We start from the raw sequence: 22,731 nt of genomic DNA on the forward strand, positions 1-22,731 counted from the left end.
TTTCAGAAGACTTTCAAAGAAAATTTCATGTCATATTACTTGTTTTTAGGCTATGCCAAGGTGGTTAATTCCAGTCAAACTGGCTGTTTAAAAAGTGTCATGTGAAGAAAATAACTAGTAACTGAACTCTTCAAATTCTGAGTTACGTATTCACACAGCCTTGGTCCCTTTGAGAATGCTGTGATCTTTAAAAACCGTCATAACGGAGGGCTTGACATTAGAAATATTAGAAGAATATAACTAAAGAAGCCACTAGAGAGTAATGAGTGGTACCTGGCAATGCTCACATGGCCTTTCCAGGCAGACATTCAGAGACCCTTAAAATGAAATTTCAATCTGAATGAAATTCAAAAGTGAGAAATTTATTAAATGGTAAAATTCTTTCACAATGATGAATCAATGTAGTTTATGGAATCTACAAGCTCATAAAATTTAAAAGACTTTTCAAACCTGTCTTTAAAATGGGCCAGCAATGACCTACCATAATGCAGACTAGGACTGATTCTTAAATAAAACCAACTGATTTTTACAAGTCCTTTAGAGACTTGTACATTAGAGACATTGCTCCATTACAATCATTTATGGAGCAACTTTGATGACTGTGTGTGAATGGTCTTTGAAAATAATTACCTAGTAACATTATAATTTAAAAACAATTACCAATAACATAATTGGCAAAGTGTATCTTGAAATATAGCTTATGCTCAGGGAAACAAAAAAAAGCACTACTAGCTAGATTTACATTAATAAGTAGTCACAGTTTTAAACAGAAACATGTAAAATACTCCAAGGTTCAAAGTACCACATTTAGAAAATGTTTTGAATTTAAAAAGACAAAATAAGAGTACCATGGTTTTTAATACTGATGAAGCAAAGTGCATACCTCTTAACTTCAAGGTGGCAGCTTGCTTCGATTGCTTATTTACAGTTATGATTTTTAGGATAAAAGTAAATTAGGGAAAAATAGGATTCAAACAAACAGTTGCTTGCCCAAATTCCATTTGGCTAGCAGGCAATAAGAAAACAGCAGTGAAATATAAACATTTTCAGGAAAGCACTATTTCTAGACTTAAACACTGATCATTCAACTGATCATAAAGATTAGATACCACGGAGTATCTAAAGTATAATCTGGGGTGGCCCAGATGAGTAAAGTGCGCCGAGTGACTGTTCTTGAGTTAGATCTCAGCCTCACGCTGGGACGAGGGCGTCCTATGGTGGTGGCCCTTATAATAAATGGAGTAATGAGTGAAGTCGAGTGAGTTTACCACCACCTTTTCCCATTGTTTACTTTCTCTTCTTTTTCAAAAGTGAAGTCCTTAGAAGTCACATTAACCTGAACTCTCAAATCAAGAAAATGAGTACCTGATGTTTAAACAATGAAAAAAATTTAGTGGTCTCATTTTATTTCATCTGCCGTCACTCATCCCAAATGTAAACAAGATGCAGACAACAGTACATGTTCCCTGATTTCTCCTATCTGAGTTCTGTTTGCATCCTCTCTAAATAGACAAAAGATCTACCAGCTTTCAAGGATACTCTGGCAGTTTTCTAACATTTCTGTCGCTGTTCCAAATGTAATCTGTAATGACCAATGGACCAAAGGAGATCTTTTTTTTTTTTTTTTTTTTTTGAAGAGGGAGGGTCTAGATGAACTAAATGGAAAGCTCTGAATAGTCATGGATTGAAATATTCCAGTAAAACACAACGTTGGCAGTATAGAGCAGGCACTAATGGTAGTGAAAAGTCCACAGAACACAGAGTGTTAGAAGAAGAAATGGTTTCTTGCTATGGAGGAGTTCTCCTTTTGTTACAAAGCTTCTTTAGGAAGATTCTTTCTATTAAAAAGAAGTTGCAGAAACATGGCTTTCGACACGTAAGATATGAAGGGAATCTTGGGTTTTAAATTCTCTAGGAACACATCAATACCAGGATTCCCAGTTAATTTCAATTATTAAATATTAAATACAAGGTGAATGCAGGTGACAGTAAAGCCAATGTTCATTCTTAAATACTATGAACAAAATATATGATGAATTGAAAAACTCCAACAAAAATAATATTTTCCAGTTCTTCTGAGTCAATGGGTCAAACTCTAAAATGTTTTCCCAATAATTGGATTTTCCCTAGAGAAAAATAGAGGAAATAAGATGAACAAATAAAATATTTAGTACAAGAAAGATTGGAATTTTTTAACAGAGGAAAATACAGCTGGGCAAGGGGGTGTGGGTACAGGAGTGTGTGTGGCTACAGGGGGAGAATACTATTTAAGAAGGGTGGTCAAGCATTGACTAGGACCTCATATGGAAACCTTCCGGGGCTCCAAGAAGACTGGATTACTGCTGTTGGAAGAGAACGAAGTATACTGACGTGGAAAAGACAGTATTAGGATGCTTACACTAATCTTCCTAATGTACTGAGCCTTCTATCTAGGGAGAACATAAATATTTATACCCGTCAAACTGGTCTTTATTGTTTATAAAACATATATAATTATCAATCCACATAGGTTAAAAAAAAAAAAAGTAAAAATGGTGGGGCCAAGATTCAAAGCCCCTCCTTAATCAGCTGTATGACCTTGTGCAAGACACTTAACTTCCCTGAGCCTCGGTTTCTCTAGCTGTGAAATGGGAATATAACCCTGTTGGGCTGATGTGAGGCTCAATGAGAGAGTGTGCATTGTGGCAAACACTTAGTTGCTGGTCCAAGAACCATCTCTCCCTATCTACCTCTGCGCAAATCGAAACCTGACTCTAGCGCTAGTACTGGGCAGCCCTGTGTTTCAGGGGAAGCTAGGGGTAACTTTGGACAAGGTTTCCTTCCTCTTGAGGAGGAAATAGCTTTGTCTGCCCCTGGCTGCTATTATTAAAAATGTGGGGCTCTGAACTATTGCAGCCCAGCTGTGACCATGAGGGGACAAGTTTGAGGAAAACAGAAATCATCTTGTTGAAGATGGCTGAGCGGCTGGATTGTCCTTGATGACACTGTTGAGCTGAGCTAACCAACTGTAGAAATCGGGACTTAATTTGTAAGGTTAAAAAAGTTCCTATTATTTAAGCCACTTCAATTGGGATTTTCTGTTACTTGCTGCTAAAACCTATCTAACTGATGCAATGTAAAGTACTAGGTACAGTGCCCAGTGGTAAGGAGTAAGCTCCTTAATAACTATTAACTCTTGCTGCTGTTTCCACCAGTGTCCATCTGCATCTGAGATGGATCCAAAGCATCAACTACAAGCTACTTCCAGCACTACGAAGCTGATTCTTTTTTTCTAGTACTTAGTGTGTATAAAGGTACTGTAAGAGATAAAGAAGGAAGAGGATCAGCAAAACAAAACAAAACCAGAAAACTACTAAGTATTCAGTTCAAAGATTACATTGAAATATAACATTAAAAAGTGATGACAAAGTACTGCACCAATATAATGAAATGATACCAGAATTGAAAAAGACAAAGATCCCTGTATGAGTGGCCAGGGAGATTCTTGCACAAGAGAAAGGTTCTGAGCCGGTTTTGAAAGACGAAGGTAAGCAGGAGGCCTGCACTTCAGGTGTGAGTACAGGGTAGCAGAGAGAATCTCAAACTATGTTGGAAAATGTTGAAAGTATCTTTAAAAATACTTACTTGCTCCCATATTTTGCACTACTTGATCTTTTCTTCCTATACTTTTCATGAGGTTCATCTAGCTTCTCTACGACGCTTTTTATTTGTTGAATTGTCTTAAAGGTTGTTACAGAATCCTCGATTACAAAGTTAGAATAGTCATCAGGCTCTTTCTGTGGTCCTTGATAGACTGCTATAGTTCCACAAGCCTCTATAAGAAGCAATAAAATCTCTGATCAGACAACTAAATTGATTAAATGTAATTTGTATTGATAGTATAAATAAGAACTTTTCGGGCTTCCTTGGTGGCGCAGTGGTTAAGAATCCCCCTGCCAATGCAGGGGACATGGGTTCGAGCCCTGGTCCGGTAAGATCCCACATGCCGCGGAGCAACTAAGCCCGTGTGCCACAACTACTGAGCCTGCGCTCTAGAGCCTGCGAGCCACAACTACTGAGCCCGCGAGCCACAACTATTGAAGCCCGTGCGCCTAGAGCCCGTGCTCCGCAACAAGAGAAGCCACTGCAATGAGAAGCCCCTGCAATGAGAAGCCTGCACACCACAACCAAGAGTAGCCCCCGCTCGCCACAACTAGAGAAAGCCTGCGCACAGCAACAAAGACACAATGCAGCCAAAAATAAAAATAAATACCATAATTTATTAAAAAAAAAAAAAGAAAGAACTTTTCAAGGGGCTCAAGCTGGGAAGATCTCCCCTGGAAATGCATAGATAACCAAAATACATATATTTTATTAATTATGATAATCACATATTTTCAAAAACAGTATTTTTACTTGATGAATATCTATGAAAAAGGCTCCCTTTGGGAGTTTGTCAACTTTCATATAAGTAACATTTTGGTAAATCTATGAGGTATCTTTGACTTTAAGAAAATGCCAAAGCAACACTTCAGGCATTGGTAATGAAGGATCATGGTTATATAAAAGTATTTTAATTGTATAGTTACCTTCCATTTTCTGCAGCTTAAGTAAACTGAGGGTAAAAAGGGAATAAATTCTTTCTGTTTCTCTGTCTTCATCAATATCTATTTGGATGTCTGCTGGGACACCTCTATGGTAAAAATGAAATCAGAGACATTGGAAAAATATCACTTTGTTAACATGCTAAAGACTTTTGATGGTTTGAGACTGAAAATAGAACCACAGAATTTTGCAGAAGGAACCTTAGGAATCTAATCTAATTTGATAATTAAATAAAATGGGGCCAAGAGAGGTTTGGTCATTATGTGACTAATCAAAAGGAAGGGAATTTTAAAGTGAAATCACTTTCATTACCTATGCTTCATCCCATTACTCTTTAAGTCTACAGGGCTAAGCCCTTCTTCCTCGGTATCTTGCTCAAGCTTGCACATCTATTTAAACATTGCCCTTTTTAATATTTTGACCTGTGCAACCATGATTTATTTGAGAACATTTTCATCGCCCCCAGAAGAAACCTGTATTCATTAGTACTCCCCATTCCTCCCTCCCACTGGCCCCTCACAACCACTAATCTACTTTCTGTCTCTATAAATTTACCTATTCTGGATACTTTATGTAAATGTTATCATATGGCCTTTGTGTCTGGCTTCTTTCACTCAGCATCTTTTCCAGGTTCATCTGTGCATGTATCAGGACTCCAATCCATTTTATGGCTGAATAATATTCCACTGTATGAATGTAACACATTTAAAACATTGCTTCTTTAATCAAAAAGAAACTTACGCAGTACATGGCTTGCAGCCGAGAGCGTTTTCACTGGTCTCCAGACAGCAGAGCCAATTTCCGTTTAGATATGCAGAGGGATGATAAGAGCTGAGCCTGTTCTGATTGCATCGGCTCACCCTGCAGAGTACATCTATCCATTCATTAGCTTCCACACAGTTATTTGCCTGGACATAGAGTGGTTTCTCTGTGTGTATCACTTGGAACATCTTCATAGGCAATTAAGACAAAAAGTTAGTGACAGGGTCTAAAAACCAAACAGTACAAAACACAAAAAGGTACATAAGAGAAATCTAGTTTGCTTGGCTAGGTAACTGCCGCTCAGGTATCTTATAAACTATTATGTTTCAAGCAAGTTAGTCCCTGGGACTGAGTCACATGGTACTAAACGGTACAACAGAGTATAATTTTTAGAAATCACACAAATCCAAAGGAAGGAACTATCATATAATCAGGAATAAAGGGACAGAATTTCAGATGGAGGAAAAAAGTATGAGTAAAGACAAAGCAGTGGGAAAATAGAAACAAGGAAATCATCTTGGATGACTTGAGTGTATTGGTATGTACTGAAGGGTAGCAGAAGATAAGGTTGCACAGACTGGTTGCGACTATATTCTTAAAAACTTGAATGTCAAGCTGAGAAGTTTGAGAATATGCAAATATTGAGAAAAGTACCTTTAACTTAACAGGGGAGGCAGACTATATAAAGCATCAACAATAATGGACAATTTTAAGACAGATTTCTAGCCACCAATTATAAGATATTAATGATTAATAACAAATACTAAAATAAACCTCTTTTTAAATTTCCAGCTAAGTAATATATGCAGTTTAAAAAGCTTTAAATTATGTAACTTACATTTTTCTTGTTGAAAGAGCTCTCTTCCAGTTTTTCCACAGCAAGAATGTTTTTCACTGGAATCGTGTAAATTGCATCTTTGCCTAAATTATAAAAGAAGTAGGATAAAATTAAAATAATTTCCATCAGAATTATAGAGGTGAGAGGTTAACTCTATAAGATTTGAGATCATTCTCTTGATGGTAGGTGTATAACAAACTTACAGATTTCCAAATGGTGCATATATAAGAATCCTTTGTTTTATGGAACAAATGAATTTTGATTGTTTTCTATAATGTGACTCCCTCTTTATTTTTTTAAAAATAAAATTAAAACATTTTCAAGGAAAAATGAGGGAATAAATCTGATCTCCATGTAGAAAATAAAAATGTTATTATATTTGTAACATTAATTATGTGGGGACCGAAAATATACTTAGCAATAAAGGTCTACTCAAAACTTGTGGAGACATGGAATTTTCTTTCATGGAGTTATTAAACAAACAGTGAATCTGTATCTAAGTGGATTTTTCTGCTTTTCCAATCAAATATTTAATTAAGGAATTAACCCTCAAAACAATGATTTGAAATTGAAAAATTGTTCATTACTATCACATAATGGCTGGTCAGCTGACTAGAGCTACCAAATTTACTCTAAGAGATACAGGAAATAAAAGTAAAATTTTATTTGGTAGAGTGAATCATTAACCTAATTTAAGAATTTGGGGACTTCCCTGGTGGTCCTGTGGTTAAGAATCCACCTTCCAATGCAGGGGATGTGGGTTCGATCCCTGGTCGGGGAACTATGATCCCACATGCCACGGGGCAACTAAGCCCGAGCGCCACAACTACTGAGCCTGCATGCCACAACTGGAGATCCTGTGTGCTGCAACTAAGACCCAACGCAGCCAAAAATAATAAATATTTTTTAAAAAAAGAATTTGGAAATTTGAGTTTTCTAAAAGAGCTTCATAATAAGGTGGCATGAGGATACGAAGCATTTCAACTTATAATTTACTTGAGAATAAACTACATTCATATAGTCATAGAAACTATAAGAAACTATAAGCAAATATAATTATGACTTTTTCTGGTCATTTTGTAATGTTCTTAGAGAATCAAAGCTTTGCTTCCCCTTCCACCAAACTTTGCTTTAATGACATGTGGGTTGAAGTGCTGGAGGCTAAGACCTTTATATTTTATATTTTCCATGGATTCATGTATAGCTTTTTGGTCAAAGACACTAATTTGATTAATAAAGGTTTTCTTTCTTGAACAGAGAGGTTAACAGAGTATTTGCTAAGCCTGGTTCCTGATGTAAAATCTAAAATTCGTGTAATTCAAGAAGATGTGATATACAATTTTTTTTAAAAGATAAAGTCACTTAATTCAACTATCATACACTGAATGTTTACTATATACCAGACACTGTCCTGTAACCACTTGGGATACAGGAGTAAACAGAACGCATAAGGCCCCTAATGAAGTTTGCATTTAGGTCTGGAAAGACTGACGAAAGACAAATATTAGGTAGAGATGAATGCTATAATGACAACAACCCAAGGCGATATGATAGAAAGTAGTTGGGAAGTTACTTTAAATTGGGCAGGTAGGGAAAACTTTTCTGCGGAAACGACATTTAAATTCAACAAATACAAATTACATATACATGGGAAAATAAGAAAAGACTATCAGCAGTCTCCTGGGAGCTAGCTACAAGATCAAATTTATGAGGAGGTGTGGGGAGGTGGGAAGGGAGTAAACTGGAAGAAGCCACAGCCCAAACCACACGTAGGAAAAGACATCTGTAAAAGGAGGGCTGGTTTAGAAAAGCTTCAAGCCAGAGTCAATGGACATAGACAGTTGGCGGGGCGAGGGGGAACACACTCAGACATGTGTGATGACAGTCATATCACTGATTGGTATGCTGCATCTGGAACAGCTGGGTCAATTAGGTCCTCACCGCACCCCTCACCCTGCCACCTTGTGCTAAGCAGCAGTCAACAGAGGCACAGCCCCAGGCTAAAGCAGTAAGGATGCGTACTGGGCTGTAAAGCAGGGCTGCCACAGGTTGTTGAAAGCATCCACGCCAGAAGACAAGCACGAGCACCCTTGCCCCTCAGCAGCTCGTCCTGTCCCTCCCTCGAAATCACTGGCTGTAAGCTACTGAACACTCAAGCAGGTGAATGGACTGTAACACAAAGATGAGCAAATCGCCAAAAAAATCACCAAACAGATGAGGAAAATCAGCACTCTGGAGGAGACACACATACAACAAAGAGAATAACATCTGAGGAAATCAGGGGTATAATAAATGAGGGAGAAAGGAGACATGTCTTTCGGTACTAATCTACATGGGGCACCACAGAGATTCCAGAGAATTTAAAAATTTTGCAGGAAGTTTCTATCTTTAGATTTGTTGAATACACAAAAGCATGCCCATATCCTAGAATTGCTGTATTTGTTCATTTCTGGACAATACAGCATGTGTAGAGAAAGTGCACTGCTCCAGGCACATATGATGTTATTAGAGTTAATTTCAGTCGATAATGATAATTGGAATGAATTGCAAGGTGAATTAGTAAAATGGAAGATTTTACTGAGGACTCTCTAAAGTACAAAAGGACAAAGAAACAGAAAGTAAAAATGTTAAGAGCCATGATGGATGAATTCAGAAGTTTTGATATCTGTCTAATAAGCATTCCAGAAACAAACTAGAAAGAGCGTTCAGAGTAAAATTACCAATGAAAATGTCCCAGAGATAAAGGTATAAATCTTCAGATTGAAAGGATCCATCAAGTGCTGAGCAGGATGGAAGAAAGGTAATACTTAGACACTGGGCAGTAAAATATTAGAGCTTGAGATTAAAGAAAAGTCCTAAGAGTTTCTAGGGAGAAGAATCAAGGCTAAGAATCAGAATGACATCAAAATTCTCACTAGCAACAAAGGAAACGAGCAAACCATGGAGAAGTATCTTAAAAGTTCTGTGGGAAATGATTTTAAATCCGATCTAACTTATTCAAGTGTAAGGGTAAAACAGACTTTTTTTTTTATTGCAAGGACTCAGAAAATTTATCAGCCCTAATGCCTATCTGAGATAATTCCTTGAGGACATACTCTTGCAAAATAAGTAAGAATTCAGGAAAAAGACAAGTACATTATATAAAAAATAGTGCTGGGCAAAGAAATCAGAAAAAATGATAAGCATGGTTAGAAAAATCAAAACATAAAAAGGTTAAAGAAACAAGAGAACCTCTAATGATTAGTGATGTTGAACATCCTTTCATGTGTTTGTTGCCAGTCTGTATATCTTCTCTGGAGAAATGTCTATTTGGGTCTTCTGCCCATTTTTGGATTGGGTTGTTTGTTTTTTGATGTTGAGCTGCATGAGCTGCTTGTATATTCTGGAGATTAATCCTTTGTCAGTTGCTTCGTTTGCAAATATTTTCTCCCATTCTGAGGGTTGTCACCTCACACCGGTCAGAATGGCCATCATCAAAAAATCTACAAACAATAAATGCTGGAGAGGGTGTGGAGAAAAGGGAACCCTCTTGCACTGTTGTTGGGAATGTAAATTGATACAACCACTATGGAGAACAGTATGGAGGTTCCTTAAAAAACTAAAAATAGAACTACCATACGACCCAGCAATCCCACTACTGGGCATATACCCTGAGAAAACCATAATTCAAAAACAGTCATGTACCACAATGTTCACTGCAGCTCTATTTACAATAGCCAGGACATGGAAGCAACTTAAGTGTCCATCGACGGACAGATGAATGGATAAAGAAAAAGAAATGAAATTGACTTATTTGTAGAGAGGTGGTTGGACCCTACAGTGCAGTGAGTCAGAAAGAGAAAAACAAATACTGTATGCTAACACATCTATATGGAATCTAAAAAAAAAAAAGGTTCTGAAGAACCTAGAGGCAGGATAGGAATAAAGACACAGACATAGAGAATGGACTTGAGGACACAGGAAGGGGGAAGGGTAAGCTGGGACGAAGTGAGAGAGTGGCATGGACATATATACACTACCAAGCGTAAAATAGTGGGAAGCAGCCACACAGCACAGGGAGATCAGCTTGGTGCTTTGTGACTACCTAGAGGGGTGGGATAGGGAGGGTGGCAGGGAGATGCAAAAGGGAGGAGATATGGGGATATATGTATACGTATAACTGATTCACTTTGTTATACAGCAGAAACTAACACACCATTGTAAAGCAATTATACTCCAATAAACATGTTAAAAAAAAAAAAAGAAGAGAACCTAGTACTAAAATTTCAGACGACTTCATTAGGTAGACGCTATTAGGGAAAAATAAATTGAAAGCATGCTCATGTTCTTTCTCAGCTTGAACAGAGACTGTGATTAACTGCAGACAACAAGGTAAACATGTAAGTTTAAACCTGTCTGTTAACAATTTAAAGGTAGAAATAGGATGCCCAAATTCTCTCAGTAGGTAGGACAGAATGAACATGAGTGGGACTGATTATTCCAATTAAAAAGGCAGGAGAAAAACCCTCAATAAACAGAAAAGCCTAATAAACAAAAAACATAAAACAAAGTAGCAATTACAGTAATCACAATAAATGTGAGTGTATTATATTTCCTTATTAAATAACTAAAATCCAATTTAGGTTCAAATCATCATTACCTCCTCAAAAAGTTAAACATAAAGTTAGTTACCATATGACTCACTGATTCCACTCCTAAGTACATAGCCAAGAGAACTGAAGACATATGTCCACACAAAAACATATATGTGAATGTTCACAGCAGCATTTATTCATAATAGTAAAAAAAAATGGATACAATCTAAATGTACATCAACTGATGAACTGATAAACAAAATTTGGAATATATCCAAACAACAAAATATTATTCAGCCATAAAAGGAATAAAGTACTGATTCACGCCATATCATAGATGAACTTTGAAAACATTATGCGAAGTGAAAGAACCCAGTCTTACAAGGTTACATACACATTGTTTAAGTCCATTTACATGAAATGTCCAGAACAGGCAAATCCATAGAGACAGAAAGCAGATTTGTGTTTGCCAGGGGCTGGGAGAAGGGAGGAGTGAGCAGTGACTGTTAATGGGTATAGGTTTTCTTTTTTGGAGGGATTAAAATGTTCTGCAACTAGTGGTGATTGCACAACTTTGTGAATATACTAAAAATGGATTGTACACTTTAAATGGGTGAATTTTATGGTTATGTGAATTATATCTCCATTAAAAAACCATTACCACCCCCAAGAAAAACAGAATTCCAGCTATATATCGGTCCCAAGGAACACAGATGAAATAAAATAACTGTGAATCTATATTTTGATAGTAGTGTAAGGAAGCTGAGTAATTCCATTCCTTAGAAAGTAAGTATAAAACTGGGCAAATTATTAAAAACAACCACTTCAGAGCACTGGAAAATAACCAAAAGCAAGTAAAAATCTGAGACGTGTTTACTCAACGAACAACTGCTACCGCATAGGATAAGAACTGGGTAGTTCACAGTCTTCCTCCCTGAGGGTGTTTCCAAATTGCCCAGATCAGTGAAAACTCACAGCTTTACTGGCTGGAGGTTACAAATTCAGTTTAAGGGTGAGATTTTGGAAACAAGAGAGCTATAGAAAGGCTGAGATAATAAACCTGCCACATCCTTGGCTAACTGCTAAAGATGCATGTATGTGCCATCCCAGAGAGTCTGGCAAAAGTGGAAAGCCTGGGGAGACATGTGAATTTGCTGTGCCTTTGAATGTGTTCCGATTCACAAACAGCTCAGGTGATAAAGGGTGGAAGACTTACTGGCTTCAGGTATTTGAGCACTATGCTCAAATCGCTGGCTGACCACTAAACTAAGCAAGCTCAGGTGAAAGCCCTAGGGAGGAAAGTAGGATTAGGGACCAAAAAGAAATCTGAGCAAAGACAACAGCAGCTATACACTGACAGAGAGAAAGATAAAAAGAGACAGACAGACACACACACACGGAACAGACGTTGCAGTCTGAGTTCTTCAGAAGAACAAACAGAATCCAGACACACTATAATGTATTACCTACAAAGCCCAGTTTTTAACTAAAAAATGAGATGTGGAAAGAAACAGGAAAAGTGTGACCCATACTTGAGAAAGAAAGCAGCCAACTGAAACTGACTCTGAGTGGACTTAGACGTTGAATTTATTCTATTAGTGAGCAAATCCACTATTATAAATATGTTCAAATAATTCAAGGAAAATATGCTAATAATGACTGAACAAATATGGACTCTAAACAGGAAAAGTGAAACTATAAAAAGAATCAAACAGAAATTTTAGAGCTGAAAAGCACAATAAATGGAATGACAAATTCACTACATGAGCTGAAGAGAAGATTTGAGATGGTAAACAAATCAATGAACGTAAATAGAAACTATCCAATCTAAAGAACAAAGATAAAAGGGAAAGAAGACAAATAAACTAAGTCTCAGAGAGACCTGTGAGACAATATCAAGCATGCCTGAATAAGTATATTTGGAGTCCTAAGAAGGAGAGAAAATGGACAGAAAAAAAATATTTGAAGTAAAATATTTCCCAAATTTGGTGAAAAACATTAGCTTATGGTTTAAAGAAACTCAAATCCCAACAACCTCTTGAAAAATTTCAACTGCCAAGCAACACATTTTATGCCCATTATCATAACAAAAAAGAAAGAAAAAGGAGTGATGATATAAAGAGTGGGAAAATCTTACTTTAATGAAGTTCAGTTTATCTTAAAAAGATGTTTAGTGCATTTGATATCCTAAGAAATCCCTGCATACTCTACAGTTGCAAAGATATTCTCTTATGTTTTCACTGAGGCCTATGATCCTCTTATCTTGAATTAAATTTTGTGTGTAGTATGAGGTAAGGTGAAGTTCATTTTCTCTTCGTTTATCCAGTTGTTCCAGCACCATCTGTTGAAAAGACTTTCCTTTCCCAATTGAACTGTCTTGACACTTTTGTCAAAACTGAATTGACCATATATATGTGTGTGTGTCTTTCTGGACTCTTGTCTGTTCACTGATCTCTCTAGCTCTTATGACAAAATTTCAGACTTGAATTACTTAGTAATTAGTAGTCTTAGTAAGTCTTAGTCCTCCAACTTTGTTCTACTTTTCAACATTGGCTCAGCCACGTTAAGTCCTTTGTTTTCCCATTGACATCAATTTTAGAATCAACTTGTCAATTTTTACCCAAAAAAACTTGGGATTTGGAGTGGGATTGTGTTGAAATCAAGATGAATTTGAGAAGTGACTTCTTGAAAAATACTGAACCTTAAAATCCACAAACATGATGTATGTCTCCGTTTATTTGCATCTCCTTTATTTTATCTCAGCAATGTTTTATAATTTTCTTTAAAGTCTTATACTTATTTTTTAAAAAATGATCCTAAGTATTTTAGGTGGGTGTTTTTGAACGGGGGGGCTGCTACTATAAATGGTATTATTTTTTAAATTTCATCTTCTAACATTTTTTTTTTTTCCGGTACGCGGGCCTCTCACTGTTGTGGTCTCTCCCGTTGCGGAGCACAGGCTCCAGACGCGCAGGCCCAGCGGCCATGGCTCATGGGCCCAGCTGCTCCGCGGCATGTGGGATCTTCCCAGACCGGGGCACGAACCCGTGTCCCCTGCATCGGCAGGCAGACTCTCAACCACTGTGCCACCAGGGAAGCCCCATCTTCTAACATTTTGATGCCAGTTTATACAAATACAACTGATCTGTATATACAAATCATGTATCCCAAGATCTTGCTAAATTCACTTATCAGTTCAAACAGTTGTTGTGAAGATTCCTTAGGAATTTTTACGTAACTCCATATGTCCTTTTCTTCTTTGGGGGGGAGGGGTCTTACTACATTGTTTACAACCTCCAATACAATGCTGAAGAGAACTGATTAAAGTGCATAATCCTTCCTTTGCTCCAGATCTTAGATATGATGTTACATTTATTCTAATTACTTGTTATAGTTGGGCTTAACCTATCATTTTGCTATTTGTTTTCTATTTGTCCCATCCGATTTTTGCTCCTCTGTTCTTCCCCTCCTGCCAAATTTATTTTTTGTGCAGGGGAGAGATGGGTTATACTTTTTTCTTTAAAGTTTTCTTCTAGAGATTTATACAGCCTTAACTCATTACAATCTACTTAAAATTATTCTTGTGTCACTCCACATAAAATAATGACCCTTGCAATAATTTACTCCATCCCCTTCCTTTGTGCTACTATTGTCATATACTCTACATCTAAATTTGTTATAAACGCTGTAATTCAATGTTATAAATTCTGCATTAAACAGATGTTTTTAAAAAATTAAGACAGACATTATTACATTTATGTACATATTTACCGTTTTCAGTGCTCTTCATTCCTTCCTGTAGATCTAAGTTTCCATCTGGTGTTACATCACTTCAGCCTGAAGAATTTCCTTTAGCATTTCATATAGTGCAAGTCTACTTAACAACTTATCTAAAGGATTATTTTCATTTTTGAAGGAAATTTTCACTAGAGTTCTAAGTAGAGAGCTTTTTTCCTTCAGCACTTGAAAGACATCATTCCACTGTCTTTTGGCTTTGGTTGCTTTTTATAAGAAGTTAGCTGTCACTTGTATTGTTCTCCTGTATGTAATCTGTCTTGTTCCTCTGCTTTTGAGATTCTTCTCTTTATCTTTGGTTTGATTATTATATGTCTAAGTGTAGTTTTCTTTGTATTTACTATGCTTGGTGTTCACTGATCTTAGATCTGTAATAAAATGTTTTTCGCCAAATCTGGGAAATTTTAGGCCATTATTTTTTCTAGTATTTTTTTCTGCCTCTTTCTCTATTCTGCTTCTAGGATACCAATCATGCATATGTTAGACTGCCTGATACTGTCCCACAACTCAGTAGGTTGAAGGTTCTGTTAATTTTTCCCAATATTTTTTCTCTGTGTTCTTTGAGTGGATAATTCTCATTGATCTGTCTTCAAGTCCACTGAATCTTTCTTCTGACATCTCCAAACCATTGTTAAGCCCATCCAATACACTTTTCATTTATGATGTTGTACTTTTCAATTCCTATTTCCATTTGATTCCTTTTTATAGTTTCTATTTTTTTCTTTTGCTGGAATTCCCCATCTTTTTAATCATGATGACTATCTTTTCCATTAAACCCTTGAAATATTTATAACAGCTTTAAAGTTCATATCTGCTAATTCCAACATGTAGACCATATAGGGGTCTGCGTCTGTTAAGTGCTTTTTCTCTTAGTGTTGTATTTTCCTGTTTCTTCTCAAACTTGTTAATATTTCACTGTATACTGGACACTAAGAATAATATATTGTAGAGACTCTGGATTCAGTTATCTTCCCTCAAAAAGTTACATCATTAGCTGATCACTCTGAGGCTTGGCTTTATACTTTGTTTATATGATACTTTGTTTATTTAAATCTCCTTAATCCTAGGGCATAGTCTTTACTTCTGAACCACCACCTTCTAAAATTCCAAACTCTGTCTCTGAGGAGGAAAGAAGCTGAGATCTCTTCTCATCTTTTTTAATCTTTCAGTTACTGCTTTTCACTAGCCTCTCTGAAGTTCCCCCTAGCATGAGCAGTTCGAGTCAGCTAAGGATTTCAGGGGAGTTCAAAGCAGATTGGAAGGCTCCTCCTTTTAATCTCCTCAATTTCTGCCTTCTCTGGCAGCCTTGAACTCTGTCCTTTGCCATTTCAAGGCAATAAAACTATGACTTTCTGGGAATTCTCTGGTGGTCCAGTGGTTAGGATTCCATGCTTCCACTGCAGGGGGCATGGGTTCGATCCCTGGTTGGGGAACTAGGATCCCACATGCCATGTGGTGCGGCCAAAAAAAAGCAAACTATGACTTTCTGTTTGAATTCTACCACCTCATACTGCACAGATTGGGAGTGCTCTCAGGGGGGAAAGCCAAATAAACATAAATCTCACCCAGCATAGTTCTCATCTTCCAAGGGTCAAATTCTTCAGAGAGTTGTTTTATATATTCTGGCCAAAGTTTTTAGTTGTTATCTATGAGACAGTTAGTCTAGTACAAGCTTCTTTACTATTACCAGAACTCCCATGTCTGTTTTTAAAAAGGCAACTTCATCAGTCTACTTGTGTAAGCCCAAATCCCTGGAGTTATCCTTGACTTGCTCTTACTCTTGATATCTGACCCTATAGCAAATCTTGTGAATACTATCTTTAAAATAGATCCAAGATGTGATCTATTTTTATAACCTCCGTTGCTACTAACAGGTCCAAGTCACTATCTTCTCTCCCCTGAATTAGTGCAGTAGCTTCTTACTTGGTCTCCTTGCCCCCTTCAGTCTAATCTCCACACAGCACTCCACATGGCAAGGGAGATCAATCCTATCAAAACATAATTCAAATGATATCATTCCTTTGCTTAACACTCTTCAGTGCCCTGCCATGTTATTCAAACTCCTTCAATGATCCACAAGCCCTATAATATCTAGCTCCTCCATGGTCTTTTTGATCTCAGTTCCTGTGATTACCCCCTTATTCATTTTTTTTTATAGTCACAAAAGCGTTCTCTTGTCTCCTGAATACTCCAGGTGTACTTCTGTTTCAGGGCCTCTGTACCAGCTGCTGTTAGCTATGTCTGCATCACTACTACCTCAAATTTATCCACATAGCTCACTCCCTCACCCTCCTTAGGTCTGTGCTCAAATGTCACTTTCTCAGTGAAGCCTTCCCTGACTAGACTTTTTAATATTGCAACTCTCCTGAGTTCTCTATTCCCCTTCCCTGTTTTATTTTTGTCCATCTCATTTATAATCATCCCATATAGTATAAAATTCTTTTGTTTGTTTGTTTACTGTCAATCACTACTAAACTATAAGATCCATGGGGGTAAGGATTTTGGTATGTTTTGTTCACTACTGTTTTCTCCAGAGCTTGGAACAACATCTGGCACACAGCAGGCACCCAATAAAATATCTGTTGAATATAATGCACAGACAAATCAATGGTGTTCTTTAGTTATTAAAGAAAAAAAATACTGCAGAGCCCTGTGTATGAAAATATGAGCAGGTAAAAACCAAGTCAACCTAAATGTATTGAGATGCATGTTTAAAACATCATGGAAACTTCTTTTATATTGTCCATAGGTTATATGAGCTAGAACACTGATATCATATGGAAGTTGTGTAGGCTGTATGTATGTATCTGTGTATAACAGGTCATCCAAAAGTAGACAATATCTAATCAAGTTTGGAGAACACAAATGGAATTTCAGAGATGAATTTGTTAGTAACTTATTATTTAAAAAAATAAACTATTAGTAGTAAGCTTGGCAGAAATTTTAGAAACCCAGAGCAGTGGTTCTTAATGTATTCAGATAACAGCATATCTGGAAAACATGGTGTCCTCTGAAGAAAACCATTTATTAAAAATTAATAAATGCCTTAACGAAGGTAGTAAAAACATGGTCCTTACCACTGAGGATCTTAAAAAACTAGGGCAAGAGATAGATAAAAGTAATGACCACACAGTGTGACATAAGTTATCACTAATGTGCTAAAGAAACATAGTAAGAGAATACTCAACTGAGGTGGCCAGAAGCTTTATGAAAACGACTTCCATAAAGAGCTGACACTTGTTCTGAGGGTTAAAGGACAACAGATTACACAGGTAAAGAAGGAAAGAAAGGGATTTCCAGATAGAGCAAATACAAAAGCATGAATGTAGAAGAGCACAACTCAAAGGAGCTTCAAGAGTTAGTCTGGCAAAGTGACATATGGAGAATGCAAAAGATGAGGCTGGATGAGATAGGAAAAGGCTGGAACATCAATAACTCATTTGATTCCAGCATACAACTAGGAGAACTTTTACTTGTAGAAGATGACCGCGTTATAGTGTATCAATATAAAATCATAATCACACTCAGATCCATAAGAAACTGTCAAGGTAATCATGACTGATAGCTGACTGAATGCCCTACGATATTCATTGGCCACATGTTAATTTAGTGATATTGAAGATTAATTGCTTACTATTACGAAGTGGGCATCAAAATTTAATAACTTATTTGAGAAAAACCCTTAAAATTGAGAAAATTCTATTAATTACTTTTCCAGTAAACTGGCAAACTATTATTTGATTCTAAGTGGTAGAAATACTTGATTCAGAATACTAGTGTTCAGTAGGAGGAAAGAGTGATAGACTCAATGATTTAAAGCTATGTTACAGAATATGTGGGAGGCGCTCTTTCAGACACCAAAGTCGTAAAGTGTAATAAGAGACTAATTACCTAGCAGTCGTAGCTATGCAAAAAACTGCAAGGAAACAGGAAGTAAGCAAAACATTTGCTGAACAACCAAAGAGAGAATCCAAAGCCTATGGATTTTATTCACAGAGGAAAGTCCTGAAACCGTCAATCAAGGCCTTTTAATCTTATATATAATTTTAACAAACACAGTACCTACATCTTCACTCATAGTATATTAGCAGTAAAAAATGGAAGTAGGGGATAAGAGGTGGGAGTGAGATGCTACATTATTGTTCACTGACAGCACAAGAAATTTAAGGTGACAGCTTGAACACAGAGGGGATAATGAAAAACTGTATAAAGCAAACACAGGAACACAAAAAAGCATGGCAGTCCAAGGCATGTAGCTGGGAAGTAAACAGCTGCACACACCCATAAGCAGCCCAGAAAACATCACTAAATCAGAGTACTGTATAATAATTAATATTATCAATGACAGCCCCAAGCCATCTCGAAAATGTTAACTTACGTTCAATGAACTCTTTTTTAGAAGGCAGGGAAGCATGTAATATATTTTGGAAAAATCCAACAAAATAGTTAAAAAAAAAAGCATGATGCTTAAAACTGTAGGCTTTGGTAAATAATCTTGAAACTTCATATAATAGAGCTCATTCCTCCAATGCCATTCCAACATGTTAAATTTCTTAAGGCCTGAAAATAATGTAACTTCTAATGTGTCTATTTTATACCTTAGAGCAGTCTAATCATTCTAGAGAATTTTATCCTCATAAGATCACTGGATAGAACAGAAGTTCTTGAGAACTGTGCATGGACTCTGGGACTATGAACTCCCTGAAATTATATGCAAGGTTTTGTGTCTATATTTGTTCATGAATTTTTCTAGAGGAAAAAGGTCCAAAGCTATCATCTGATTTCTAAAGTCTTAAGCCAAAGAAGGCTTCAGAATGTTGGTTTAGATTAGAAAATACTTTAAATGAGGAGAAAATAGCCAACTTATTCACAGAGGATAACTAACTTACCTTAAATTTTATTTCAGTGTACTGCTGATGTAAACATAATTAGCATATTATGCCAGTTATTTTAAAAATGGTGCTATATATGTGAGAGCATTTATATAGTATTCAACATAAACTGTAACTTCTAAAACATTAAAAATATGCTTAGCTTAAAGAATGCTGTCTGGAAGGGCAAGTGTGTAGCTGATTGATCCTTAGTCATTGGAATATTTATATTCCACAACAAATTATCTAGGTGCCTAAAAATATAGTGCATTTGGCCTCTTATGTCTTACTAATATATTTGACATATGTAGTCATTCTGTCTAAGCATCCTCAGGAATTATGAAACAAAAAAATTTCTTTTCACTTCACTCTTCTAGAGTCTCCACTGAAGCACTCAGCTTAATTGAGTCTACATTCTCTTGAAAGTATCTTACGTGTGGTGTTTGTTTTTATCATTTCAGAATTTACACCAGAAGTTCTCTTAACAGATCTTTACCTAACAGATTTGTCAGATTAACCAAGACTCTCCATTTCCTCTGTAGAACTTACTGAATGATGCTCATGGGAGGCTGAATGCTTGTGGCTGCTAGGGTACTAACCATTAAGCTTGTACCCTTCTGTTTCCATTGGTTAGGCTGTTTTGATTACCAAGTCCATTGTGTTTGTTCCCAGACCTATTAATGCCATTTTTCCATGGTGTAATTATAATTTACTTAAACATTATGTAAAGTGACAAAATAAATGCCGCCTACCAAGGGGCATATATTTATTTGAAAATCAGGCAAACACTCTGAAAAGCCTTTCAAAAAAGGAGACCAACACCCACACAAATAAAGTTGATTTATATGGGGGTGAGACAGCTGCAAAAACTTAGGGTGACTATCATGACACACTAAAAGGATTCTATAATTTGACTACTTTTCAAGTATTTAAGTTCTAGCTTCACTTTAGAGAAATCAACCTGAAAACTGATGCACTAGGGTTATGTTTGCACAAGAAAGACAGAGGGGAAATCTAATCTATAGATCCATATTCAAAGAAAAGATCTTGGCTATCATAAGACTGCTAAACAAACACATAAATATTTAAGGTATGAATGCATCTTTTTGTTTGTTTTTAAGTGATTCTTGCTTTAACTGATCTTTCTGGTTAAGTGAACAGCTTTGGATCCTGATCACTCTGAACAGAAGGAATTTTACTGTATGTGACCTATGATCTAGATACTAAATTCTTGCTAAGGTATCAGAAACTAGTGGCCTTCTGTAGATAATGCTTTACCCCCAAAGGAATAAACTTAAAAGGTAGAGATTTTAAGCATTATGTCAGTCCACTGAGGGACAAACTTTGCCTCTCCGAAGCCCTCAAATCACACTGTAGGAAGATGGCTCTCTGTACCCAAACAGATAGCCAATTTGTGCCTTTTCAGGGGGCAAATTACTAGAATTTTCATCTTGGAAGTTAGCTTGGCAATAGTCTAGAATGAATCTTTTAACTGAATAGAAATCACAGCCTATGGTATGACTGTAGGAACTTTTGGCAAACCACTGAAACCCTCTCATTTACTAGAAACTGATTCTTACCAATTTGACTCTGGAAGTTAAAATTCTGAGTTTTGAAATATCTAACTGTTGTTCCTTATAGATTGATTACAAAAACAGGGATTTACCAGGGATTTTTAGAAAACAGAGCATACTGTAGGAACACCACTTTTAGTAACACAAGACATTCAAAGGGAGAGAAAAGTGTAATTTACATGGTGTTACTCGTCAAATATTTATTATATTTTTAGTGTGTGTACATCACTGTGAGAAACCATGAACTACAGTAACATTAGTAAAAAGGTTCGCTAGTCACATTAAGCAGCAGAAAAAGAAATCTTCAGTGGGAATCAGGAAAAGCCCCACAATAGAGCATAAACACAACTACCTGGCTGCTTGTGGTAGGTGAGCTCTCTGCTTGTTAAGCAGAACCACCGTTTCTTGAAATTCTTTTTTCCAATCCGAGTTCTTCCCTGAGCTCTTTTATACATCTCACTGCCAAAACAACAGATGTAAACATTTAGCTACAAATATTAAAATAATTAATCCAAAACAAAGAATTATCCTTTAATTTTAAATGACATGAAGAGCTGTCAAAGACTATATTAAGTTTATGAAAATGTCTTTGCCGTCTATAACTAACTCCTGTATTTATTTTGGCCATACTAAGGGAATAAAGTCCTTAAATAATTTGATATTTACAACTGTACTATCCAGAACTAAAAAGGCCAAGTGAGTAATTTTCCCCTTTAACTTCCAATGAAAACACTACTTTAAGACTGAATAATGCTGTTACTTTTTTCAGTACTACTCTACCACCCATAATCTCATTATATTTGCAAAACAACTATAGCACTGTATGGACAAGAAGTCATGCCCATCTGGCATAAAGTTTATAGGACAGTGAGGGTGACTTACCTGATTGATGTTACTTAGGCAGTTTTAGCACAGAATAAAGCCCAGATTTCCTCACTCCTGGACCCATGCTCTTTGTACTTACTTAATGTCTATACTGAAATATGACTTTAAAATCTGATTTCATTAAATTACCCTTCTTTCAGGTGCACAGGCTCACTGGTACCACTGGACACTTTAGTTTCAGTAGATGAAATTTCATCCAAGAACTAAATGGGGAAAGGGGCAAATATTACAACTTTGTGACAAGGTACATCATAAATTCAGTTTATCAATGTCGCTGATAGATAATATCGTGAAGTTCTTCATTATTAAGGAATAAAGCAAAATACATATTTAATTGTAGAGGAAGTCCCTAATTTACATATGACAGGTATTCTAAAAGTTTATCGTTAAGTTACTTAAAACCCAGGATATATGTCCCTGTAGAAATAATTCAACCCACAATTCCTTAACTGCAACTCTGAAATCTAAAAAGCTCTGAGTACAAAGAGTTTTTTGGTTTGCTTTTGATTTACAGTAAACTCATTTACAGTAACTTAACCTGAACAGGTGAAAGGCTACTTATAGCCTGTATTTATCATACTTAGTGTGAATATTCACTAATGTGCTACACAAACATTACTGTGAGGCACACTGCGGGTATTTTATTATATAATATATAGCACATACCTATTATCTTTCAAAACTTTGAAAAACTGAATTCTGAAATACTTCCGTTCCCAAAGATTTCAGATACAGGATTGTGAACCTATACTGTGTGGGTCAGGAACTGTCAAACTATAGCTCAGCAGGCCAAATTCAACCCGTTTTTGTAAGGCCCACAAGAACAGTTTTTAAATTTTTAAAGGGTT

At 36.4% G+C, this 22,731-nt stretch overlaps 1 protein-coding gene across 4 annotated transcripts in view; it reads right to left on the minus strand.

Moving 5' to 3' along the window:
* Positions 1-1,558: 1,558 nt before the first annotated feature.
* Positions 1,559-22,731, minus strand: part of RASA2 (RAS p21 protein activator 2) — a 116,796-nt gene continuing 95,623 nt past the window's right edge. For 3 of the 4 annotated variants that reach the window (XM_029213999.1, XM_029213996.1, XM_029213998.1), the window contains exons 18-24: positions 22,013-22,086; positions 21,348-21,457; positions 6,185-6,267; positions 5,326-5,534; positions 4,569-4,672; positions 3,625-3,814; positions 1,559-2,126 (exon numbers count right to left, since the gene is read on the minus strand). In XM_029213999.1, coding sequence (XP_029069832.1) covers positions 2,096-2,126; positions 3,625-3,814; positions 4,569-4,672; positions 5,326-5,534; positions 6,185-6,267; positions 21,348-21,457; positions 22,013-22,086 — 801 coding nt within the window. In that variant the 3' untranslated portion in view covers positions 1,559-2,095. The remainder of the gene's footprint in view (positions 2,127-3,624; positions 3,815-4,568; positions 4,673-5,325; positions 5,535-6,184; positions 6,268-21,347; positions 21,458-22,012; positions 22,087-22,731) is intronic. The other variant, XM_029213997.1, reaches the window with a different exon arrangement.

This window comes from Monodon monoceros, unplaced genomic scaffold (genome assembly GCF_005190385.1).
Source record: "Monodon monoceros isolate NGI ecotype Baffin Bay Population unplaced genomic scaffold, NGI_Narwhal_1 Super_Scaffold_11, whole genome shotgun sequence".
NCBI lineage: Eukaryota > Metazoa > Chordata > Mammalia > Artiodactyla > Monodontidae > Monodon > Monodon monoceros.